At 42.5% G+C, this 27272-nt stretch overlaps 2 protein-coding genes across 5 annotated transcripts in view; both read right to left on the reverse strand.

Annotated features, from left to right (window-relative positions):
- Positions 1 to 6690, reverse strand: part of SMURF1 (SMAD specific E3 ubiquitin protein ligase 1) — a 102438-nt gene extending 95748 nt beyond the window's left edge. For all 4 annotated transcript variants that reach the window (XM_082643784.1, XM_082643780.1, XM_082643782.1 and 1 more), the window contains exon 1: positions 6400 to 6690. In XM_082643784.1, the coding sequence (XP_082499910.1) occupies positions 6400 to 6454 (55 nt within the window). In that variant the 5' untranslated portion in view covers positions 6455 to 6690. The remainder of the gene's footprint in view (positions 1 to 6399) is intronic.
- Positions 6691 to 26124: 19434 nt separating this feature from the next.
- Positions 26125 to 27272, reverse strand: part of KPNA7 (karyopherin subunit alpha 7) — a gene marked incomplete at its 3' end in the record, with an annotated part of 53402 nt that continues 52254 nt past the window's right edge. The window contains exon 12 of the mRNA XM_082644509.1: positions 26125 to 26253. Within this exon, the coding sequence (XP_082500635.1) occupies positions 26125 to 26253 (129 nt within the window). The remainder of the gene's footprint in view (positions 26254 to 27272) is intronic.

A 27272-nucleotide genomic window follows, 5' to 3' on the forward strand; every position in this document is an offset into this window, starting at 1 on the left:
CTTCCAAGGTTTCACAATTAAAAATGATGCTCGGGCTTTCCTGGTGGCGCAGTGGTTGAGAGTCCGCCTGCTGATGCAGGGGACACGGGTTCGTGCCCCGGTCCGGGAAGATCCCACATGCCACGGAGCGGCTGGGCCCGTGAGCCATGGCCGCTGAGCCTGCGTGTCCGGAGCCTGTGCTCCGCAACGGGAGAGGCCACAACAGTGAGAGGCCCACGTACCGCAAAAAAAAAAAAAAAAAAATGATGTTGGCTTTGGCTCGTGACACTACTTCTCTAAGGAACTTTCTGAATGCATAGAGGATTTAACAGTTCATTCTTGAGTATTATTTTTCCATGTTTACCAATAGATTCCATTGATTTTCTTCAGTGTCAAATACATCACTAGCTTTAGCACTTACATGATTATTTAGGAATAAAAAATGACAGGAATCTATGACTTTGGATTTACACTGTCTACTCTAGAAATAATTCAAAACTACTCATCAAAATATTTAATCCGTATCAAGTCCTCACCTGATATAAAAAGGCAGGTACTTCCCATTACAGATAGGAAGACTGAGTCAAAAATAGATTATAACTCCACCCACCCCCTTTCTTCACTGTGGCACTTTTGAGAGTTAGAAATAAAATCAGACCTTCTGAGTCCCAATCTGGTGGTTAAGCCACAAGAAAGCACCAAGGCCTTTAGAGAATTGAGCAGATGCCCAATGTACAAAGAAGAAAGCAGGCTGCCTTCTACAACCCCCTCACCCCCGCTACAGCTTCACAACATTCTCTTCCAGACTCCCTGTAAGCAACCTCCAAGTTGGACTCAGGAGCCTAAAACATCTGAAATGCATCACCCAGCAGCCAGCATAATAGGTCCGTTCTCCGTGATACATGATGCTGCCGACATTCCTCAGCCAATTAGAATTCCTTTCAGCTGCAATGGAGGTGAACACAGCTGGAATTAGAGTGGGGCCATCACCAGACGCACTGATTGTACATTATTTAAGCCTTGTTTTAAGACAGTAAGAGGATTTTTTTCCCTTTAATCTAGAAATATGGAAACAACATTTCACTTAGTTTAAGTATCTAAATGGATTCGATTTCATCTGTAGACACAACAGGAATTCTAACATTTTAAAAAGAAGATATGTCTGATTCACAGGGTTATGAGCTTTTGGTTTTTTTCGAGAGAGCTCGACAGCTCTCAACTAGAATGGCCTTAGGGACTTTGGGCAGCTAGATGCGGAGGACAACAAGCCAATTTAAGTGAGGGGCTTTCTCTCAATAAAATTCACTTACAAAACAACAAGCAAACTAGTCATTTGAGTTGTTCGGTGACAAAAAAACAAAAAACAAACATAACAAACCCACATATTTTTTTTACTAACTCTTTGTTTAAAAACATTTAGCCACTGAAATGGTTTTGAAATAACAAAAAATTGATTTAAGTGAGAATCCTGAAAGTTAGGGTTTCTCACCCAGAAAATCAGAGCATGGAACAGACACCAAATAATTTCATCCATTTCAGAAGGTTTTTTGAACTTCCTTTTTGCTCTGAGCACTCAATAAAATGCACGATTCAGCTATTTTAACTTTTAACCAGTGCCCACAAACATGTTACAGAACAGCCAGGCTAGTGAACTGGATCAGTGAGCTGATGTTGAAATATTACGGGTCAGTCTTTCTTTTTTTTTTAATTCAGGAGGAAATACTTCTTCACAAGTGACTCAGGTCCCAGGACCCTCCCCGTCACCCAATGTTCCGCATTAGAACCGGCCAATGTGACCAAACAGAAAAGGAAAATCTGCAGAAGAGAAGAAAAAACCTGAAGTTAAGACACAACTTTCATGTTTGCAAAAATAGGAGTTTTTGAACTGACAAAGAAATAGGATTGAAATAAAAAATGCTAGTTTGATAAATCACAACTACTATAAAAATACAGAGAGATAGATCATACGAAATAGTTCATTTCTCAGGCCAGTTAGGTGGGTCAAGAAGATTCTTTTTTAATGGATTTGGGGGGGGGAAGGTTTTTCTTAAGACAGCACAGATGTGACCAAATCACAAAATCAACACGAGAGGGACTTCCCTGGTGGTCCAGTGGTTAAGACTCCGTGCTCGATTCCGCGTGTGCTGCCACTAAGACCCCAAGCAGCCAAAGAAATAAATATTTTCCCCAAAAAATCAATACCAGAGTGTGTACTTGGCAGAGGGTTATTGCTTTTAAAGTATAAATAACTGCAGTATCAATTTTGCAGTAGCATTTGATCTAGCCCATCCCACATCCTTAGATGATTCGGCTCAAAGAAGTACCTTGGCTGCACCTGCATGAACTTGAGGCGCACTCTAAGGAAAATGTTAGGCAAACTCAGGTGGAGGGTGAATGCTGGGTAACTAGTGATGACTTATTCCTTCTTATCACAGTTCCAGTTGTTAAAACAAGAGTTCTGCCCGCCTTACATAAGTCAGGTACAAACTGACACAGGCAACATCTTCAGAGATTTCTTAATCTTTCTTAAGAAAAACCTATTTCAAATCAATTAGGTCACCTGTGATTGATCAATTAATGTTATAAACAGTTATGACTACAAACTACTTCTCTCCAAGTTGGATCATCTGGATGCCAAAAAAAAGTCAGCCTTACATCACATGTGCTATAACTCTAAAAATAGTTTCAATTTCCATAGGCTATCAAGAAGGTTTCCCTTCTCTACTTGGAATTAGAATTTTTCTCCCTTCCCGATATACAGTCACACTCCAAAAAATATAAAAACACAAGGAGATCTGAGAGTATTTCAAGGCATAAAAGCACCAAAGAAAAAGTTTAGGCATTTGGTATTTCAACTAACTGGTTAACATTAGAATAAAATTTAATTTGTTTGAAGAGCGCTGTGGAACCCTGAGCTCAAAATTCCATTCTTTTACCAAAGTGGCCTAAATAACGTATCTGGGATTCATATGTGTACCATGTAAGAACAAAGTTTTTGCAAATCCTGCTTGAATTTAAAATAAAAATGTTTCCAAAGTGTTTGATTTGCCAGGGGACTCTACAATGTCTGCAAGATAATGCTCTTCAACCAAGATCACTTGATTTTGTACATATTATGCTCCAAACCTACTGAAACCATTTAAAAATGATTTTCCTGTTAAAATACCACAAAGACATTCATTAAAATCATAGTCATTTCAATATAAAGACTCACACATTCTTCTACTAGTTTAGGCCAGCTTTCCCAAGCAGTGCAACATACGACCCAATAGTTTTCAAAAACAAAAAAGGTTCCAGAGGAAGGGGGAAAAAAAGAAATCATAAATGTAACCAATACACAAAAGTAATGCTTGACATAAATCAAACAGGAGGTCTGTGTTTTAACACAAATTCTGAATATCAGGACTGAGACTTAACAAAAGCAAGCATAAGCAAATGGTAATTTGGAATAAATAGGCAGACAAATTGACATATCCTCGAGAAGGAAAGAACGTTATAATGGAGTTGAAATCTCATTTTATATATTAGGAAACTGAGAACCCAGAAAGGTTAAATAATTTGTTCTATATCATGCGGTTAATGGCTGATCTTACCAGAATCAAGTCTCCTAATTCTAAACCCACCAACCGCCTAATACAACTGTGGACACCAAAGTTCTAAATACTCTTTTATAATCCAATGTCTTCATACTTTCCATTGAACTGTGCCCTGTGTGGTATTCACTGACTGGTTAGAAGAACAGCCCTCGTTTTAAAAAATCATTTTTTCAAATATCACACAGGGAAATAAACTCTGAAACCTGTAACAAAAGTACACACCTCTTGAAAGATGGCTTCCCAAGATGCCAGAAGTGCAGAGATTTCAAACTCTCCCCGACAAGCTCAAAGATAAGGCCAAAACCTATTCTACCGCCAACAAAGTATCTAGTTCTGACGTTTCCACGTAAATTAACGTTCAGCAGACAACTGGCAACAAGTGTGTCTGCAATCAACGCTAAATCCTCGCTGCAGGGAGGACCACACTTACAAAGCCCCTCAGATCATGAATAACATCAGCTGGGGGAAAGGGAAAAGGCATTTTGGAAAGAACACTCATCACCTGATCCTGCGATAGCAAACACCATCCAAAAACTCTTTAAAGCATTTCTGCATCTATGACATCTAAATTTCTGAGTCCAAAATTAATTTGGGACGAAGGACAAAACCTCCACTACAGGAGGAAAAGGCTCACATCCAGACCTGCCAACTAGGCTTGATTAATATATAAATACACCTGACACAAACGTTGTAATTAAAACCTAGTCCTTCTAAAACATTAATCACATTTCTACCCCAACTCACAAAATCAGTTACTTCTGCTTTTAACAAGAAAACTGAAACTAATCTGATGTCACTTATAGATTACACTGTAAATGAGAACCAAATGAAAGTTGTCAGTAATTAAAGTTTTACAAGCATTACAAAGTCAAAAACGTGGCTTTTATGTAACCATAAAAATAAGAATGTATATACTGTATCTACATAGTGAGTTTCCTACCAGCCCTGGAATAAAGAATTATGTTTCTCCTGAAACAAAGATCCCTGGGATATACTTGTCACTTACAAAACCAGGGTCTGGGTTTGGGTCCAAATCATCATCTGATCTGATTGTATTATCTGGTCATAACCTGATCTGATATCTTTATACAAAAAAACCAGACATCTTTATACAAAAAAAACTATCTCCCTTTTCTTGAAACAAAAAATGGATCATGCAACAACTAAGAACTCTCAGAGGAAATTTTCGTTTGAAAAAAAAAATCACCCATTGTTGTTTTCAGGGATTTCACCAATAATTGAGGGCCATGCATTTGCCATAAAGTGTCCAAAATGATCATTCTCTTTTTCAAAGAATCTTACCAGACTGACTTTTAAGGCATCATCAGACCAGTCACTGAACAGAAAAATCCAGGGGAAAATCCCCAACAGGGATTAGCCTGAACTTTTTATTTCCTTTCCAGAGCGGGAAATATTCACGTTTGGAAAGTCCCCCAGCAGAACCGTATTTGTAGCACTACAATCTGGCCTCAGGTGTGAATTTAAACCGGAAGACGGGGCAGTAGACCCGCAGGAATGGGGAGAGCGAGAAAGAGCAGACGAGGGTGCAGACTGGTCCAGGATCTCTGGAGCCCGCTAGCGAGGGGCAAGCCGACAGACACCGCTGGCAGCTATACACACCCGAACCACCACGTCGCAGGCCCAGAGCAGAGCTTCGCGCTCACCCTTGAAGGTTGCACTATGAGCCACCTAGGAGACACGGGCATTTCATTGAAGACTCAATGAGAGTGAATCAAGGAGTCTGCGTTAGTGCAGCTGCCAAAGCCTCCAGAGTGTGCGTGGGGTGCGGGCGGGGAGGGGGGGAGGTTTTTCAAGGATGCTGGCGGGTGGGAGAGGGGTGACAGTAAAGGAAAGAACTGAAGAAGCACAGTCAAGAGGAGGTAGTGGCCTGGCCTGAGAGAGAAAGGAAGTGGACTAGACTGAAGAGGTCTGGACCAGAGGGGAAGTGAGAACAGGACCGGGAGAAGCTACGAGATAGGATTCAGGAATTCGAGGCTGAAGGAAAGGGTGGAGGCCGCCAGACAGAAGCGAGGGGGCGGGGCTGGGAGATAAGCGGGGGCGGGACTAGGTAGAAAATGAGGGGCGGAGTTTAGGGGAAAGTGAGGGGGCGGGGCTGAAGAGAATAAAGGGGCGGGGCCCGGAGGGGAGAAGCTAGGGGGCAAGTGGGGGGTGGGGAAAGCAAGAGAACGGATGAGGGATGGGGTGAGAAGTCAGTGGGTGGGTGGGGGGTAGACTTGGAGGGAGAAGCGAGAGGCAAGGCCGGGAGGGGAGAAGCGAGGGGGCAGGTGGGGGGAGAGATAGGGAAGAGCCAGAGAATGGGAAGGTGGCAAGAATCGAGGGGCAGGACTGAGAGGGAAAAGAGAGGGGGCAGGTGAGGGGAGAGAGAAGAAATCCTGGGGGAGGAAGGGGTTGAGAAGCGGGGGGCGGGGCCAGGAGAGGAGAAGCGAGGGGCTAGAGGGAGAAGGAAGGGAGCGAGGGGGATGGAGGGGAGGGAGACGGAGGGGGTCCAGGAGGGGAGAAGTGAGGGGGCGGGGCCAGAAGGGGGAAGCGAGAGGAGGGGGCAGGTGGGGGGAAAGGAGGGAAGCGAGAGGGTAGATGGGGGTGAGAAGCGAGGGGGCGGGGCCGGGGAGAAGCGAGGGGGCGGGGCCGGGAGGGAGCAGCGAGGGGCACTCGCCGAGGGGGGCGACCAGGTCCTGGGACAACGGCTGGCGTGGGGGAGGGCCACTTCCCCAGGGCGCCCTGCGGGAAATTCCGGGGCTGCTGAGGGGCCGTGCGGGGTGCGAGCGGGCGCCGGGTGTCGGCGGGGGCCTCCCGCCGGCCGTACCTGTCAGACGGATCTTGATGCTGGAGCCGTTCCTGCGCGTCCCGGGGTTCGACATCTCCCGCCAACGATCGGGCAGCCGCGGATCCAGCGCTGCCGCCCCCCGGCCCGGCCCGGCCCGGCCCCGCCGCCGCCGCCCCAAGGTTACGGCTCCGGGCTGGGCGCCGGGGTCCGAGCCGGGACACAAACTCCGCGGCCCAGGCGTCCGGGCGGCTGGCGGATGGTCGAGCCAGGGGATCGGCGCTCGACCCGGCGCCCCCGACCCTCGATCGATCCCAGCCGAGCCCAGTCCGGAGCCGCCGCCGCCGCCACCACCACCACCGCCACCACCGCCACCACCGCCACCACCTCAGAGCCGGACGCCCGCCGCCCTCGCCGCTTCCGCCGCCGCCACCGCCTCCCGGAGCCGCGCGCGCTCCCGCCGTCGTGCCGGCCCGGCCCTGCGCGCGCCCGGGTCGTGCAGCCCCACGCCTGCGTGCGTGCGCGCGCCCGCGGGGATGGCTGGGCGGGGCGCGCGGCGCGGCTGCGTCGCCCGCTCAGCCCAGGGCACTAGGGGTCCGGAGCTGATGGCCGGGTTCCGTGCACCCGTCGGACCGGGAGGCGGGAGGAGGAGATCGGGGGCTGGGGCCAAGCGCTTCGAAGGCCCGCGGAACCCGGCGCAGTGTGCAGAGCCGCGGGGCCGGGAGCGAGCGCCGGGCACACACCTAGGCGGGCGGGACGGCTGGGCCAGCGCGTGGTCGCCTTCGGTCTTCGCCACATTCTCGAAGGGAACCGGTTTGCCGATGCGGACGTTGAGGTTCAGAGAACGGAATCGATTTTCCAGGTCTCTCACGCAAGGCTCTGAGCTCCTGAGAGCTGTTGAAGGGGGGCTTACAGGAAACCGTGGCCTGTTACTACACCAAGCACTTTGCACGAATAGGCATGCAATCCCAGTTTATTTACTTTTAGTAAAGAGCGTCTAGACAACGCAATTTCAAGGGAGGGACTTCTCAAAGAGACAAAGTCCCCTAGGTGTGTTCTGGGCAACTAGTGCGCTCTATTGACCCATAACAAAGTTGCCAGAATCGCAGGAAGTGCCATATATGGACAAGGTAAACAAGATGCGAGAGACGGATAAAGAGGTAGATAAGATGTTTGTTATTATCCAATCTGCATACAGTTTAGCCAAACAAAAAGGCAGCTTTACGGCCTGTGTTTCCCTGCCTTCTGTTAACACTTCTCCCACAGTCGCAAGGTAGAACTAAAAGCTCATTATGCTTTCTCCAGCAAACAAACTCCTCTGTTTGTTAAACCTGTTACAGAGAGGAAATACTGTGTTGATAGAGAGGAAAAGCTGGGTTTGTTTATCAGACTTGTTTTTGACCAACTACCTGATTCTTTGAATGCCTTTTTTGGTTTGTGTCCTAAGGAAACCAGGCTCTGAGCCCTTGCAGCCATCCCTTGCAGCCAGAGACCTTTCTTGGGGTCACAGTCTTCAGAATAGATCCCACTTCCTGGAGCCCCTTGACATGTCCACCTCCTCAGGCTGAGCTCAAGACTCTCTCCTGGGCTGGATTCAAGGCTGCCTCTCCCAGCCTCAGTCAGTGACATAAAAGGACAGGCCTAGATCGTTTTTCTATGGCCCCTTGCAGCTCAGACTTTGATTCTAGTGAAATATCCAAGAATACAAACTATGTTGAGTCAACAGAGCAGTAGATCCAGAATCCAGCTCTGTTTCTCTTTGAGGCGATTGTTACTGAGTTCCTGGATCTGAATCAATACATTTAGAGCCTGCAATGCCTCGAGTAATCCCCATTCTTCTTTCAGTCCAGTCAGTATTTCTCCCTCTGCTTTGTTCCCATATTCAAGAAGTCTCTTCTCTGTAAACCAGACTAAACGTCTTTCTTTCTCTGCTCACCTGAGTGCGGGCCCCTGTTCTTACCTCAGCTGTTTCTTACCTGAAAACCTTTCATTTCTTAACCTCATTGTTTTCTTACCTTCCTAGATGTCTGGGCCTTTTCTTGTTTCCTCAACACCTGAGTCAGGCCACTTCTGGAGGTTACTGGATTGCATTTCATTTATCATTAACAAGTAATACATGGCTAGGGACAAGGAACATAAATAAGTCAGAGCTCCAGCACTTCCAAGGCTCTGTTGGTTGGATGAAGCAGACAAGAACTGATAATGATACAGTGGTGGAGATGTGTACAGAGGCTAGGAATAGGACCATTCTACCTGGGAGGAGAGAGATGGGAAGAGCTTAGAAGAGTCACAGAAGATCTTGATCTAGGGCTTTAGAGGCAAGTTTAAGTTCAAGTTTGTTGGGCAAAGAGGTGGGGAAGGGCATAGACAGAGGAAACAGCATGCACAAAGGCAGGAAAGTGAATGCATTTCCCAGCGCAGTTTTCAGCGTAAGTGCAGTCACGTAGCTGCTGGATCTTCTCTCCTTACACCCTACTCCATTAAAAGTTGATAGAGGGGGCTTCCCTGGTGGCGCAGTGATTGAGTGTCCGCCTGCCGTTGCAGGGGACGCGGGTTTGTGTCCTGGTCCGGGAGGATCCCACATGCCGTGGAGCGGCTGGGCCCGTGAGCCATGGCCGCTGGGCCTGCGCTCCCCGAGCCTGTGCTCCGCGACGGGAGAGGCCACAACAGTGAGAGGCCCGCGTACCGCAAAAAAAAAAAAAAAAAAAAAAAAAAGTTGATAGAGATGATAAAAGATATTTGCCCACTTAAAAATCATCACCCACAATTTTGTGCTAAGGCTGTAGGCAAGCCCTTATATTGAATTTAAGATGTACCTTGATACCCTTTCATTCTGTACTAGATGTGTCAAAAATTCTGTCAGCCCTCTGTATGCACGGGTCCTGCATCCGTGGATTCAACCAATCTCTGATCGAAAATACTCGGAAAGAAAAATTCCAGAAAGTTCCCCAAACCAAAACTTGAATTTGCCCTCTGCACCAGCAACTATTTACATAGCATTTACATTGTACTTGGTGTTATAAGTAATCTAGAGATAATTTAAAATATACAGGAGTACAATGAGGTATCACCTCACACCAGTCAGAATGGCCATCATCAAAAAATCTACAAACAATAAATGCTGGAGAGGGTGTGGAGAGAAGGGAACCCTCTTGCACTGCTGGTGGGAATGTAAATTGATACAGCCACTATGGAGAACAGTATGGAGGTTCCTTAAAAAACTAAAAATAGAACTACTGTATGACCCAGCAATCCCACTACTGGCCATATACCCTGAGAAAACCATAATTCAAAAAGAGTTATGTACCACAAAGTTCATTACAGCTCTATTTACGATAGCCAGGTCATGGAAGCAACCTCAGTGTCCATAGACAGATGAATGGATAAAGAAGATATGGCACATATACACAATGGAATATTACCCAGCCATAAAAAGAAACGAAATTGAGTTATTTTTAGTGAGGTGGATGGACCTAGAGTCTGTCATACAGAGTGAAGTAAGTCAGAAAGGGAAAAACAAATACCGTAAGCTAACATATATGTGGAATCTTAAAAAAAAAAAAAATGGTTCTGAAGAACCAAGGGGCTGGACAGGAATAAAGATGCAGACACAGAGAATGGACTTGAGGACATAGGAAGGGGGAAGGGTAAGCTGGGACGAAGTGAGAGAGTGGCATGGACATATATACACTACCAAATGTAAAACAGATAGCTAGTGGGAAGCAGCCACATAGCCCAGGGAGATCAGCTCGGTTCTTTGTGACCACCCAGAGGGATGGGATAGAGAGGGTGGGAGGGAGACGCAAGAGGGAGGAGATATGGGGATATATGTATATGTATAGCTGATTCACTTTGTTATAAAGCAGAAACTAACACACCATTGTAAAGCAATTATACTCCAATAAAGATGTTAAAAAATAAATAAAGTATACGGGAGGATATGCGTAGGTTATATGCAAATACTACATCATTTTGTATAAGGGACTTGAGCATCTGAAAATTTTGGTATCTGCAGGAGGTCCTGGAACCAATCATCCACAGATAAGGAGGGATGACTATACTAAAGATATCTGGAACAAATAGATGGGAAATGTCAAACAATTCTGCTGAGGCAGAGATGAAATTCAGTGTCTCTGCAAGTATCCTCTTTGCAATGACTTTACAAAATGTAGTTTTGACCCTGCTTTCTGTGTAGGATTTAGTAGCTGACTTTATTGCCCCCAGATGTATCACTTCCCTGAGTCAGTGTTATTGGGCATTTGAAAGGTTTTCCAGTGGGGGAAAAATATCTCTTTGGATCTGGCTGCAGCAGTTCTTAACCTCTTTTTGAGTCCCAAACCTCTTGGGAATCTGATGGCAGCAATGGAGACTTTCTCCAGAAAATTTCATATGGGCAAATACACACCAAATTTTGCATCCCATTTCAGTGGGTTCATGATCTCCTGAAGCCAATTTGTGTATCCTGTAAGGTCCCATCGCCCCTAGATTAAGAACTCCTAACCTAAAGGCAACAACCAGGCAAACAGCATTGGGAATATCCAATATGTATGTGTTCCACAGAGCAGTAGCTCCTTTTGAAGGCAGTGGGTGTGCTGAAAAGAGGGCAGCTATAATCCATACAGACCTACAATTTACCCTAGCTTCATCCTATTACCAGCTGGTGCCAGAGCAAGTTAATTAAATCTCCAAGTCTCACTTTGCTCATCTGTAAAATGGAGATAAAAATACCTCTCACTCAAAGTTATCATGAGGCTTAAATTAAATCTTGGGTGTAGATTTAGCAGTCTAATATAGTAGGCACTCGGTAAATGGTAGTTCTTATTAGTACATGTAAAATGCATGTGCTAGTCTTTGCTCCAAAACCTGCAAGTTCTATTACCCTAGGGAAATCTGTTTAGAATACTGTGCAGGGGATCCCTTGTGGGAGTAGAGACAGCTATAAAAAATGCCTCTTGAGGACACGTCTGGACCTGAGCTGTTGCCTCTGAGGCCAGTGGCTAGATCAGACTAGACTTTAAGGTTTTTCGTAGATCTGGCATCTAGTATTCTTTTACTTTTCACCTAAACATCAGATTTTTAAAACAACAGGGTGTATAAAGTCACATTTAATTAGCACATTTATTTATTCTTTTATGTCCAGAAGCCTTTAGGATCTTTCTCTAAATTACAGCCTAAACTTGATGCAAGTCTTAGTACATTATTATCATTGGTAAGGTTTTTTACTTGTTCTTTCTAATTGAAATTTTTATTGAGATAATTGTAGATTCACATTCAGTTGTAAGAAATAATACAGAGAGATCCTTTGGACACTTTGCCAGTTTCCCCTGATGGTAACATTGTGCAAAATCGTAGTATTCAATATAATATCACAACCAGGGTACTGACATTGATACAATCCAGTGATAGAGTTTCCCAGTTTTACTTATACTGATGTGTGTGTGTGTGTGTGTGTGTGTGTATTAAATTTTATACAGTTTTAACATGTGTAGTTTCAAGTATCCACCACTATGGTCAAAATACTGAACAGTTCCAATGCTACATGGATCCCTCATGTTGCCCTTTTGTACCCACACCTTTTGTCCCACTCTCAACACCTGGTAACCAGTAGTCTGTCCTCCATTTTTAAATGTTGTCAATTTTAGAACGTTACATAAATGGAATCATATAGAATGTAATCTTCAGGGATAGTTTTTTTCATGCAGCATAATTCCCTGGAGGGTCATCCAGGTAGTTACGTGTAACAATAGTTCCCTCCTTTTTATTACTATGTAGTGTTCTACAGTATGGATGTATCACAGTTTGTTTAACCAATCATCCTTTGAAGGACACCTGAGCTAACTCCAATTTTTGGCTATTACAAATAAACTACTATGAACATTTGTGTACAGGTATTTATGTGAACAGAAGTTTTCATTTCTCTGGGATAGCTACCCTAGAGTATAATTGCTGAGTGATAAAGAAATTACATGTTCAGTTTTATAAGAAACTGCCAAACTCTTTTCCAGAGTGGCTGTAGCATTTCACTTACCTACCAGCAATGCTCCTCAGCATTCTTGCCAGCATTTGGTGGTGTTATTTTTCTTTTAGCCATCCTGATAGGTGTGTAGTTGTTTTATGGCTGTGGAATTATTTGAGATATAGATTATTTCTTCAAATAGATGCAGCCAAGTAATTAGGGGCAACTGCAGAAAAATAATTCCAAAGTCTTTCTTTAAACATCATAGCTGAACCCCACAGTCCGTGTTCAGAAAGAGGTAAGGTCATGAGTGAAAATGAGAAAATGATTGAACTGCTATTATTCATTTAAAAAGGTAATTTTGTTTATAGAGTAGCTCCCACTTAGATGAACAATGTTCTAATCAATTAAATTGATTATCCAAATAAAAGTAATTAAGACACTTTTAAGAATATAATAAGCTCAATTTAAAAAATTCAGACATGACAATTTTATTAGAAATAAAAGAGATGTCCAAGGTTCTGGTCTATTACTCCTTCAAGATTTTATGATTTCTATTGGTCTTAACCACTTTTAAGTGTAAAGTTAGAATATTGTGTTACATCACCATCCTCCATCTCTGGGGATCTTTTCATCTTGGAAAACTGAAACTGTATCCATTAAACAGTAAGTCCCTTGTTTCCTCCCTCTCCCCCAGCTCGGCACCCACCATTTTACTTTCTGTCTCTGCAAATTTGACTATTCTAGTTACCTCATTTAAGTGGAATCATACAATATTTGTCTTTTTGCACTTAGCCTATTTCACTTAATGCCCTCAAGAAGGAGAACAGTATGGAGGTTCCTCAAAAAACTAAAAACAGAGCTACCATATGATCCTGCAATCTCACTCCTGGGCATATATCTGGAGAAAGCCATAATTGGAAAAGATACATGCACCCCAAGGTTCATAGCAGCACTACTGACAATAGCCAAGACATGGAAGTAACCTAAATGTCCATCAACAGAGGAATGGATAAAGAAGATGTGGTGTATCTATATACATACATACAATGGAACATTGCTCAGCCATAAAAAAAGAATGAAATAATGCCATTTGCAGCAACATGGATAGTAAGTCAGACAGAGAAAGACAAATATCATATGATATCACTTATATGTGGAATCTAAAAAAATGATACAAATGAACTTATTTACAAAATGGAAACAGACTCACAGACATAGTAAACAAACTTACAGTTACCGAAGGGGAAAAGTGGGAAGGGGAGAGGGATAAACTAGGAATGTGGGAGTAACATATACACACTACTATATATAAAATAGATAAACAAGGACCTACTGTATAACACAGGGAACTATACTCAATATTTTGTAATAACATATATATCTATAAATAACTGAATCACTTTGCTGTACACCTGAAGTTAATACATTGTAAATCAACTTCAATCAATCAATAAAAAACAAAAAAAATCATCTATGTTGTAGCATTTGTTGGAATTTCCTTCCTTTTTAAGGTTGAATCATATTCCATTGTATGGATAGACCACACTTTGCTTATCCATTCATCTGTCCGTGGACACTTGGGTTGCTTCCACGTTTTAGCTACTGTGAATAATGCTGCTATGAACATGGGTGTACAAATATCTCTTCGAGATCCTTTTTTCAATTCTTTTGGGTAGATACCCAGAAGTGGAATTGCTGGATCATATGGTAATTCTATTTTTAATTTTTGAGGAACCACCATACTGTTTTCTGTAGCAGCTGTACCTTTTTACATTACCACCAACAGTACCCAAGAGTTTCAATTTCTCTACATCCTGGCCATCACTTGTTATTTTCTGGGGCTTTGATAGGAGCCATCCTAGTGGGTGTGATGTGGTATCTCAGTGTGGTTTTGATTTGCATTTCCCTGGTGACTCATGACATTTAGCATCTTTCCATGTGCTTGTTGACCACTTGTATATCTTCTTTGGAGAAATGCCTATTCAAGTCCTTTGTTTTTGAATCGGGTTGTTTGGCAAGGGATTTTAAAAGGTCCATTAGCTATGGTCCCTGCATTTTGTGGCTGACATCTAGTAGTGGAGACCATCACAGAAGCAAATCATTCAAACAATGTATAAATGAGACAGAAGAGCCAGACTGAAGGCTTCCCTTTCTCGAGGACACCAGTATGCTGTGGTTTTCAGTGGAGAAAGGGAAAGGTCAGCTGCTTCACCTGGATGCAGGGGGAGGGTGACTTGTTTGTTTTTACCTCATATCTTAAGTAGCAAGTTTCTAAAGAGGCTCAAAAATTGTCAGTGATTAATTCAGGAGCATCATCAATTTAAATATACTTGGGAGGTATGGTTGGTAACTTTATTTCTCATAAGGCAGCCCCCCAACATTTGCTTCTTTTTAAAAGCCTTGAGCAGCTTTCTCAACAAGCCACGTCTATTTCGGCCATGAATTTTCATCTCAGGTTGTCACTTAGAGGTATAATCAATGTAGACGTTGCAATTTGCTCAGAGAGCAAAGTCTGTGATGTCTTAACTGAGCACAGGACAAGGCTGTCATACTTCTCTTTTAAAAGTGAGAGTCCTTGGAATCAAGTGGGAAAACAGTTTGATTTTCGCTCTGGAAAGTTCTCGCTGCAAAGAAAACAGACTGCCCTTACTGCAGTTGAATTTATGGATTCTGGTTAGATTCTCAACTCATGGATGAAAATTAAGAGACTTGAATGTTATCCTAAATAAACCACATTGCATCCAGATGGAATGTTTTGATAATAATGGGCTGGTCTTAGGAGAAGCTTGTGTTGGAAAAAGGGTGAGGCTAAGTATCATTAGAGATGTTTCATGGAACCCATCTGGCTGACACATCCTTTCCCTGAAAGTGTTTCCACCCCCTGAATGCAATCCTTTGCAGAATACTTCCTATCTAAGTGGGTGGGATAAGAGGGTGAGAGGGGATCGGTGCCAACAGTGAATGACTTAGGAAAGCTATGAACCTGCCATTGGCCTGGAATATGGTATTTGGGTGGCACTAGATTGTTTTGCCAAAGAGCTATTTCTCTTCTACTGGGAAGACTTGGTCTGGAGGTTCAAAGAAATAGTTGCTGCTTTGGCCCGTGATCACTCAGATGAGAAAACTCCTGTGTCTTTTGTTGTTGTTGTTGTTGCTGTTGTGGTTTTTCGTTTGTTCGTTTTGCTGCACACAGCTTGCGGGATCTTAGTTCCCCGACCAGGTATTGAACCCGGGCCCTCAGCAGTGAAAGAGCCAAGTTTTAACCACTGGATCGCCAGGGAATTCCCACTCCTCGGGTTTTGATAGAAGAGTACTTTTAGTTCAGAAGCCAGATTTATGGCCATGGGCAAAGAGAAAGCCCATGTCTACAGTCTACCAGGGTTATTAGGGTGGCTATGCTCCTCAGAAATCCTTCTAGAGAAGTCCCATGGAAATCACTTTCTAGCCTCCTTTGGATTCTAATTTCTCGATCACCCCAACATTTCTTTCCCCACCTTTCCTCAAAACTAGAGACTTGCCATGAATTGTTTAACAATCATCAGAGTTTCCTTCCCTCAAAATGCGTGGAGAACTAAAAACCCAAGGCATATAAGAACGAGGATAAACCCCAGAGCAATTAAGTCCCTGGCAATCACCACGTTAGGTAGATGAGCTGGATCAGACTTGGTATCAGCAGAGTGGGTTTAAATATTCCCCTGCTTGCTAGCTGTGGGATCCTGGGTGATTCCCTTAAATCTCTGAACTTCAACTTCTTCATCTATAAAATAGATATAATACCAATATCATACTGTTATTATCAGCATTACCTGTATGGAAGATGTCTATAACAATATTCTGTTAAGGTGTCCTGTGATTGTTCTTAATCTAGGGGCAACTGTGTCTAAAACTGCAAGCTTCCAGAGAGGGATTTTGGTTTCCTAAGTGTATTTATTTAACTGAATGTGCAGGTAATGACCAAGACTTTATAAACAATAAAAATTCCCCTAATTTTTAATAATTGTTAAATGTTATGATTCTCTGCCCCCTCCCCCCACCACACACAAAGAAAACCACTTTAAAAGTTTTCTAAACAATCACATTTTTCAAAGACAAGCAAATCACGGATTTGGAATATTTTCCCAATTATGATTCACCCAAACTGAGTGAAAGGGTATTTACTTTGGAGGAGAGACGCTTACACTCTAAAGTGCCTTTTTATTACTGGTAACTCCCAACTTGTTCATCAGACTTTCATCGTATGTAGTTGTGCCTCAGGAATCTAGGACTCAAATCCACATTCATGTGACACACCAGGAGATCACACAATTCTGTCTCTGAGGTTTTTAAATTTTTAATTATTACTAAAAAAAACACCCATGACAAAATTGGGACTCCTGTCTATCTCCCACCAGAGGTTAGCAGTTTGGTGACTAGTCTCCCAGAAATTTTTTCTATACATATGCTACCAGATATATAATATTCTTACAAATAATAACATATATATATACACTGGTATTTCTTGATTCACCACCAGTTTAAGACTTCATCTTGTCCATCAACAGATGAATGGAGAAAGAAGATGTAGTACACACACGCGTGCGTGCGCGTGTGTGCTCGCAATGGAATACTACTCAGCCATAAAAAATGAAATTTTGCCATTTGCAGAAACACAGATGGACTTGGAGGGCATTATGCTAAGTGAAATAAGTCAACCAGAGAAAGAAAAATACTGTACGACATCACTTATATGTAGAATCTAAAAAATACAGCAAACTAGTGAATATAACAAAAAAGCAGCAGACTCACAGATATAGAGAACAAACTGGGGGGGAGGGGGCAAATAAGGGTGGGGGAGTCAGAGGTGTAAACTACTGGGTGTAAGATAGGCTACAAGGATGTGTTGTACAGCATGGGGAATAGAGCCAATATTTTGTAATGACTGTAAATGGAGTATAACCCTTACAAATTGTATAAAAAATTTAAAAAATTTTTTAAAACGACTTCATCTGTTGACTCCCGATCATGAAAGATGAGGAGTTAGGTAGCTAGCACTTCCCTCCACCTGCCCCCACTTTTGTAGTTACTGTTTTCAGTTCTTCTATTTGTCCTTTTAAATATTTTTTCTTGAACCTGTCTTTGCTTTTCAATCAGTCAGCCTGAAACACGTGACCCCTCCAAGTTAGATGAAGGAAGATATTGGTACTCTACCTTCTGCTCCACTCCTCTACATCCCCACCTGCATCTTTTTTAAAAAATTATTTATTTATTTATTTTTGGCCACACCCCACAGCATGCGGAACTTATCTTTGATAAAGGAGGCAGGAATGAACAGTGGAGAAAGGACAGTCTCTTCAATAAGTGGTGCTGGGAAAACTGGATAGGGACATGTAAAAGTATGAGATTAGATCACTCCCTAACACCATACACAAAAATAAGCTCAAAATGGATTAAAGACCTAAATGTAAGGCTAGACACTATCAAACTCTTAGAGGAAAACATAGGCAGAACACTCTATGACATAAATCACAGCAAGATCCTTTTGGACCCACCTCCTAGAGAAATGGAAATAAAGACAAAAATAAACACATGGGACCTAATGAAACTTAAAAGCTTTTGCACAGAAAGGAAACCATAAACAAGACCAAAAGACAACCCTCAGAATGGGAGAAAATATTTGTAAATGAAGCAACTGACAAAGGATTAATCTCCAAAATTTATAAGCAGCTCATGCAGCTCAATAACAAAAAAACAAACAACCCAATCCAAAAATGGGCAGAAGACTTAAATAGGCATTTCTCCAAAGAAGATATACAGACTGCCAACAAACACATGAAAGGATGCTCAACATCTTTGCTCATTAGAGAAATGCAAATCAAAACTACAATGAGATATCATCTCACACCAGTCAGAATGGCCATCATCAAAAAATCTAGAAACAATAAATGCTGGAGAGGGTGTGGAAAAAAAGGAACACTCTTGCACTGCTGGTGGGAATGTGAATTGGTACAGCCGCTATGGAGAACGGTATGGAGGTTCCTTAAAAAACTACAAATAGAACTACCATACGACCCAGCAATCCCACTACTGGGCATATACCCTGAGAAAACCATAATTCAAAAAGAGACATGTACCAAAATGTTCATAGCAGCCCTATTTACAATAGCCCGGAGATGGAAACAACCTAAGTGTCCATCATCGGATGAATGGGTAAAGAAGATGTGGCACATATATACAATGGAATATTACTCAGCCATAAAAAGAAATGAAATTGAGCTATTTGTAATGAGGTGGATGGACCTAGAGTTTGTCATACAGAGTGAAGTAAGTCAGAAAGAGAAAGACAAATACTGTATGCTGACACATATATATGGAATTTAAGAAAAAAAAATGTCATGAAGAACATAGGGGTAAGACAGGAATAAAGACACAGACCTACTAGAGAATGGACTTGAGGATATGGGGACGGGGAAGGGTAAGCTGTGACAAAGTGAAAGAGCGGCATGGACATATATACACTACCAAACGTAAGGTAGATAGCTAGTGGGAAGCAGCCGCATAGCACAGGGAGATCAGCTCGGTGCTTTGTGACCGCCTGGAGGGGTGGGATAGGGAGTGTGGGAGGGAGACGCAAAAGGGAGGGGATATGGGAACATATGTATATGTATAACTGATTAAATTTGTTATAAAGCAAAAAATTAAAAAAAAGAATAAAAATAATAATTATTATTATTTATTTATTTATTTTTGGCCACACCCCACAGCATGCGGAACTTCCCACAACAAGGGATCGAACCCCTGTCCCCTGCACTGGAAGCAGAAAGTCTTAACCACTGGACCATCAGGGAAGCCCCCCAACTGCATCTTTTGTCTGCTGAACTTTGACAGTGTCAAAGACAACATTCACCATCTCTTCTGCATGTAGAGTTACTTGCCTGTTTTGTCTGTTGGTTTCATGAGTTGTTTCAGAATCAAGATCAAAATCACACCACATCTTGTTTGCTTCACATTTGGTCATGAGTTTCTTACACAATTTTTCCCCTGTTGTTTCTAATTGCCTTACTTACTTTCTTCTTATTGATGAGAAACAGACATATTTTCTTCATCATGTCATTAACATCATCTGGCTTCTTAGTCATCCTATTACGTGGATCTATTTCATTCCTCTTGTTGAAGCCATTCTACCTGAAGGTCTCTGCCTTTCTGTTCTAATATGGCACAAAGAGCTTTCCAGCTTCACTCCATAACTCTTATCCTGGGATTCCTTTTAACTGGAATTCTGGGTTGGTTCCACCATTTTTTGTATCTTATGTCTTGCTCTTTTTCTGGTGGGGGTTGGAGATAGATTGTTTTCATCCTTTTCTGAAAGAGTACATTCTCAAACAGCTTTGTTAGTATTTGAAAGGTAATCCCTCTAAGTTTATATCTGAAAATATGATTATGCTTTATATGGCTACAGAATTCTTGATTCTAAGTAATTTTCCTTCAGAACTTTGTTTTTTTTTTTTTTTTTTTTTTTGCGGTACGCGGGCCTCTCACTGTTGTGGCCCCTCCCGTTGCGGAGCACAGGCTCCGGACGCGCAGGCCCAGCGGCCATGGCTCACGGGCCCAGCCGCTCCGCGGCATGTGGGATCTTCCCAGACCGGGACGTGAACCCGCGTCCCCTGCATCGGCAGGCGGACTCTCAACCACTGCGCCACCAGGGAAGCCCCCTTCAGAACTTTGAAGGCATTTTTCCATAATCTTCTAGCATTCTGTGTTCCCAGAGAGAAATCTGATGTTAGTCTGATTCTCATTCTTTTGAAGGTAACATTTTTTCTTTCTGGAAATTTTTAGGATCTTCTGTTTATTCTTGGCGCCTGAAATTTCACAGCATTGAATGTAGATATTGGTCTTTTTCTTATTTATTCTGCTTGGCATCCAGTGAGCCCTTCAACCTAGAGATTCCTTCAATTCTGATAAGTTTTCTTTCATGATATCTCTGGTAATGTCTTTCCCTGTGTTTTCTCCTCTGTCTTCTTTTTTGGAACTCCAGGTACTCAGATGATGGGCCTCCTGAATTGATCCTGTCTCTCATTTTTCTCCCAACTTTTTCATCTCTCTGTAACTTTCTGGTCAGTATTCTGAAAGATTTCCTTATCTTTATCTTCAAACCATTCTCTTGAATTTTTTTTCCTGGCAATAATTCAATTTCTCAGATTGTTCCTGGTTCATAGCATCTTCTTGTTTTATGGCTGCAATATCTATCTTCTCAAATCTGTTGAGAATATAAGTTAGAGATTTAATTCCCCCTACCTTCTCTGAATTATATATCTTCTAGCAAAAGTTGTTGTTTCATTCACCTTGGCCTTTCCCTTTCATCATGCCGATTTTCTTCTTGTGCTTGATCATGAAAATTTAACAACAGGAGCCTGGGTTAATTTTTCTGAACAGTTGGTTCAGATTTCTTATATATATACATCTATGTGTTCCCATTAGGATTCTCCCATGAATAGATTAGCTGACTGGGTGTGATAAAAGGTTTCATGACCAGCAGGTGAGTAAGAAGAAAGTCATTCTGATTCTTGATCTTTTGTACATGATTTATTTTTACTCTCTGGAAATTTGTAGGATCTTTTCTTTTACCAGAGTTTTGAAATTTCACAGTGATGTGCTTTGGGCATAGGTTAATTTTCATGCATTTTTCTGGACCCCTCGCTGGATCCTTTAAGTTTGGAAATGTTTTCTTCTGCTTTGGGAAATACTCGAATTATTTCTGTGATAATTTTCTTTTCTCTATTTTTTCATTCTCTACTTCTGGAATAGCTCTATTCAGATTTTGGACCTCCTGGATTCCAAGATTTATATAACCTTTTTTATTTTATCTTCATCATTTTGCCCTACTTTATGAGAGATTTCCTCAACTTCATCTTCCAATTCTACTGTTGAGTTTTTCATTTCTACTATGTATTTTTAATTTCTTTTTTTTTTTTTTTTTTTTCTTTTTGCGGTATGCGGGCCTCTCACTGTTGTGGCCTCCCCCGTTGCGGAGCACAGGCTCCGGACGCGCAGGCCCAGCGGCCATGGCTCACGGGCCCAGCCGCTCCGCGGCATATGGGATCCTCCCAGACCGGGGCACGAACCCGTATCCCCTGCATCGGCAGGCGGACTCTCAACCACTTGCGCCACCAGGGAGGCCCATGTATTTTTAATTTCTAAGAGTACTTTTTGTTCTTGGGTTTTTTAAAATAGCATCCTATTTTTGCTTCTTGGAAGCAATAGCTAATTTCTTGAGTATACTAATGATACCAGGATTGTTTAATTTTTTTTCTTTGTATGACTTTTCTTCCAAATCTCCCACCAGTTCTATTTGTCTTGCCTCTATTATGTCAAAGACCTTCCTCAAATGTTTGATGATTCCTGGTGGCCCTTGGCCTGTTCATTTAAGAGTGAGGTACTAAAAAGCTGATCGGAAGCTCTGAGACCCTGGGATAATCTGACTGGTTGTTTCCTTGTGGAGCCAACAACATCAGTGTCTTTAGGTCTTTTCTCTTGGGGTGGTCAGATTTCCCAGAGAAGGATCTTCTAGTCTCCTACCTGGAGGATCTACACCTGGCTGAGAGCATTCCATTTACCCAGTGGGGTGTGGGGATGAGGGGGTGCTCACTGTTCTCTATGTAATTTATTTAATTTCCCTGCATTCAGCATGATAAATCTGCTTTCAACATTGCCCAATGTATTCTAGTACAAAGACCTTTTTCACCCAATTGAGAAAACTTCCAATTTACTGCCAGGGGACGGATCAGATGATCAGCCCCCTGGAGTAAGAGGACATAATGGTTTCTTTTTAACTTTTAATTATGGAGAACTTCAAATATCCACACAGGGCAAAAAAAACCCAGAATAGTATAATAACTACCCCTACCATGGACCCATCACCAGCCATCACCACATTGTCAGATGCACAAAATATATTTCTTTTCTACTTCCCTTATCCCATATTACTTTGAAACAAATTCCAAACATCATTGCATCTGTAATCATTCAGTACATATCTCTTTAAAATGACATTTTAAATTAACATAACCCTAATATTAAACCTAAAAAATTAACATTTAATATCAAACCTCAATTCAATGTTCAAGTTTCCAATGTCTCAAATATCCAATGTGTTTTATTTTTACATTTGTTGTAATCAGAATACAAATAATACAAATACACATTCCAGCTGATCAATATGTCTTTTATAGGTTCCCTCAATGTGCAATTTTTTATTTGAAATTTATTAAATGAGGAAACTGAGTTGTCTGTCCTGCAGAGTTTCTTCCAGTCTGGATTTTGCCGATGGCATATCTGAAGTGCAGTTTCACATTTTCCTCTGTCCTCTGGATTTCCTGTAAATTGGTAGTTGGATCTAGGTGCTTCTTTCTAATGTTGCCTCTTCAAGTCTACTGGTTCTTTCCTCTGTCTCCTCCATTCTGCTGTTGAGCCCACCCAGTAAAGTTTTAGTTTCAGTTATCATATTTTTCAGTTCTAAAATTTCCATTTGGTTCTTCTTCATCTCTTCTATTTCTTTGCTGAGACTTCACGGGCTCTAGGCTATCACCTAAATGAGGTCTTTTAAAATGCTAACACATGGTAGCATGGCAGAGTGTGGTAGCCAGCCTCCAAGGTGGCATCCAGTGATCCCTGTCTCCTGGTCGCACACACCTGTGTAGCCCCTCCCACTTTCTATGAGGGTTCGTTTGTACAACCAATAGCAGATGGCAGGAGGGGTGCTATATCCCTTCTGATATTAGGTTATAAAGGTCTGTGGCTTCTGTCTTGGGCACTCTCTTTTTTTCTCCCCCATGCACATACCCTCAGATCACTTGTTCTGGAAGAAGCAAGCTGCCCTGCGGTCAGGTGGTACCTGAGGCCCTGCTCTGCCCCTTACTAAAAGATGCAAGACAAATTAGATAACCTTGTGAGCTCCAGCTTCTTTACTTGGAAATTGATCATTTTTGCCTCACCTACTTCTCAGGTCATGAGTCTCATGTAAAATAAAATACATGCAAACATTATATGACTATTAACTTATCTAATCCTTATTTCACAGATGAAAACCTGAAGACCAAAGGAGTGAGAAGAATCGACAGGTGAGGCACAAAGAGAGCAGAGGATTTAGAAAAGGAGCCAGATCTGGAGATCAGAGCTTGCAACTTCAAGTCCAGTTATCTTCTCTGCTATGCCTAAAGGGTCACGTGCTATTATGGTTAAACAGTCACTCCACGTTTCAGAAAAACAGCAGATGAATTATGGATCATACGTGGTTAACCAAGAGACTGACATTTCTTCTATGGTATATAACAAATTGGGGGTAAATGCATGAGGGTCAGAGTTTTTCCGTTTAGCTTTTACATCGTGAAATTGACAGAGCCAGTTATTCCTTCCTTCCTGTCTGTTTCTCTGCCAGTCACTGCAACATGCCTAGTCCAAGCATGTGGGCATCCAGCCAGAAGGTGACCAACACCATCTCTTTGCACCCAAACCATGTACAATAGGCAAATAACTCCTGTATTTAAAACCCTGCTAGACAAGTTGGTATCAGTATCTTTAAACTATAAATACTCCTTTGCTGTGCAATTTTAATAAAGAATAGCTGAGAGAAAAGAGGCTAACAGTTAAGAACCAGCAAGGCCAGACCATTTGGGCAACAGTGACTAACCTTGACAGGGCTTCAAACTTTTTTTAATTAAAATTTTTTTCTCTCAGAGAAGTATTTTTGTAAGCCACCTCATCTTCTGCCTTCCCCTCTGATAGGGGGAAAAAGTGATGTTTTAAAATGTTGAAAAAATCTGATCCGAATCAGGTTAAAAACAAAAGGGAGGGGTATGTTGACTCAAACTGGAAGGGAAACTGCAAACATAAAACTAGTTGTCCTGGGGACCCTGGTCGGGGAACTAAGATCCCACATGCCGCATGGTGTGACAAAAAAAAAAAAGTTCTGCTAGAGTGGAAGGATTATCTTTTCTCTCATTCTTAGTTTTGTCTTTCATTTTTTAAAGTATATTTATATATAATAGATAAGACATTATATATACACTAGTAATATATTTGATATATAATTTATATATTTTTTGCATATTTTTAACTTAAAAATTCAAATGTTATACACTATCTTTTTTTTTTTAATCTACATTCTTTTTTTTTTTTTTTAAAGATGTTGGGGGTAGGAGTTTATTAATTAATTAATTTATTTTTGCTGTGTTGGGTCTTCATTTCTGTGCGAGGGCCTTCCCCAGTTGCGGCAAGTGGGGGCCACTCCTCATTGCGGTGCGCGGGCCTCTCACTATCGCGGCCTCTCTTGTTGCGGAGCACAGGCTCCAGATGCGCAGGCTCAGTAGTTGTGGCTCACGGACCCAGTTGCTCCGCAGCATGTGGGATCCTCCCAGACCAGGGCTCGAACCCGTGTCCCCTGCACTAGCAGGCAGACTCTCAACCACTGCGCCATGAGGGAAGCCCCTGTTATACACTATCTTGACAGAATGAGATGTAATAGAGATTTTGGATTTAAAGAATAACTAGTTATGGTTTAGTTTTTCATTCTTCATGTGTGTCAGTTAAGATTCTTTCAGTTGCAAGCAACAGAAACTAACTATAGCTACTTTAAGAAAGACAATCTAGGGAATTCCCTGGTGATCCAGTGGTTAGGACTCAGCGTTTTCACTGCCGTGGCCGGGGTTCAATCCCTGGTCAGAGAACTAAGATCCTGAAAGCTGCGTGGCGCAGCCAAGATATATATCTCTCTATATATAAGACAATCTATGGGAGGAATATGGGAGAATGTATAGGACCAAAGGGCAGCCTTGGAGAAGCAGGAAGCAGGCAACCACTGAGGACATCCACTCCACTGAGTGTAAAGACTTGCCGCTGAAGCAAACACTTCCTAATTCTCTGTTTATTCTGGGCTCAATGCCTGGGTCTCAGATTCAAGGTCCTCAGAGAATGAGATTCTGCTTAGCCAAAGATGTGCCCAACTAGGAGGTTCTGAGCTGATGAACAAAAGAGGGAGTTGAGAGGAATCTCCCAGGTCCCCTCCATTTTCATGTGGGAGAGCAGAACCCTTAGAGGATTCCATCCCCCCAACACAGCCCTCAGCAGCTGGCGGAGTCACCCCAAAAGGAGATGAGGATACTGACTGGAAAGCCCAGTGTCCACTGAATCATAGATTTGTTCTCACCACTGGATGAGAAGCTTGTGAGACCACGAACTGCCTTCCAGCCATATTTTGGATGGACACCCATACATCTTTCCTCCTTACCTGTCAAGGACCAGCAAAGACTGTGCTTTGGGCATGACATTTCCATGTGACGCTTTAGAGCAAACTATAACTTGATTTAGTCTCTACACTCACATCATACAAATCGAGTCCAATCCTCCTTTAAACATACCCCACATCCATTCCCACACCACCTAGTACTGTGGTTCTAGGTCTTTCCCATCCCAGTCACTCTCTCCCTTTGACCACTGCCCACCCAGCTCTCCTTGAAGAATGTTCTATATTAACAGGCATTACATGACAAGGAAAAGGGAAGGGGGCCCACAGTCAAATAAATGTAAGAAATATTGGTTAAATTGCAACTCAAAGTTTGTCTAGGTAGCTATAGACCATCCCACTCTGAAGATCTTCCTTGAAGATCCTGAAAGGTAACCACTAAACCACATGTTCTTAGGAGATGGATTCCACGTGGCTTTAAGGTACAAGTGGTTTAACTGCATTTTTGATAGATGGAGGTGAAAGTGTGGAAATTTTTATTATCATTCAAGTTTTAAAAGCTTTATACCTGTGGTACACCAAGGGGAAGGGGTTCTTAAAGAGGTGACTCTTTGGGTCTGGTCCCTGATTTAGGAGTTGTGGAGCTCTGGTATGTGTTTGTTAAGTGCTTTAAGAATTCATGGTCTTGGTCCCGGGCTGGTAAGGTTGTGCCAGTTTCTTCTTCCTTCAGGGGAGAAGAGACACTGTTATACCTTCAGGCTCTCAGCACATTATTCCTGCACAATTGACTCCTTCACATCTTCTGTGGATTAGAATTTGCTCTGTCAGACTTGAGGCTCCCTCAGAGGAGAGATCAAAGGAGAGAAGCATTGAACTATTGTTCAGGATGGACCTTAAATGCAGTTTGTGCGTGTGGTGAAACATATATCCCGTAAAATTTACCCTTTTTCACCACGAAGTAGACAATTCAGTGGCATTACTTCGCCACCACCACCGTCTGTCTCCAGAGCTTTATCATCATTTCAAACCAAAACTCTGTACCCATTAAACAACTCCCCGTTCCCATCTCCCTCCCAGCCTCTGGCAATCACCCTTTTACTTCCTGTCTCTATGAATTTGACCACTCCAGGTCCCTCATGTAAGTGGAATCATACAGTATTTGTCCTTTTGTGTCTGGCTTTTTTTTTTTTTTGGCCGTACCGTGTGGCATGTGGGATCCAGTTCCCCTAACCAGGGATCGAACCTGTGCCCCCTGCATTGGAAGGGCAGAGTCTTAACCACTGGACCTCCAGGGAAGTCCCCTGTGTCTGGCTTTTTTTTTTTTTTTTTTTTTTTTTTTTTGCAGTACACGGGCCTCTCACTGTTGTGGCCTCTCCCGTTGCGGAGCACAGGCTCCGGACACGCAGGCTCAGTGGCCATGGCTCACGGGCCCAGCCGCTCCGTGGCATGTGGGATCTTCCCAGACCGGGGCATGAACCTGCGTCCCCTGCATCAGCAGGCGGACTCTCAACCACTCCGCCACCAGGGAAGCCCTCTGGCTTATTTTTAAAAGCAGTTTCACTATAAAGAACATTAACCTTACATTGAGTTACAGGTATGATAGGTGTAGCAATTGCTTCTAGATCAGAAGTCTTTAACTTGGAGCCCTTGGAGGAGTCCTCAGGAGCCATCTCCCCTTTAAGGGATGAGTTTCCTAATTACAAGGTTTTCTTAGGAGGCTTTAACCCAGAAGATGCTAATCAC

The sequence above is a fragment of the Mesoplodon mirus genome (genome assembly GCF_964341445.2).
Source record: "Mesoplodon mirus genome assembly, chromosome: 15".
Lineage (NCBI taxonomy): Eukaryota > Metazoa > Chordata > Mammalia > Artiodactyla > Ziphiidae > Mesoplodon > Mesoplodon mirus.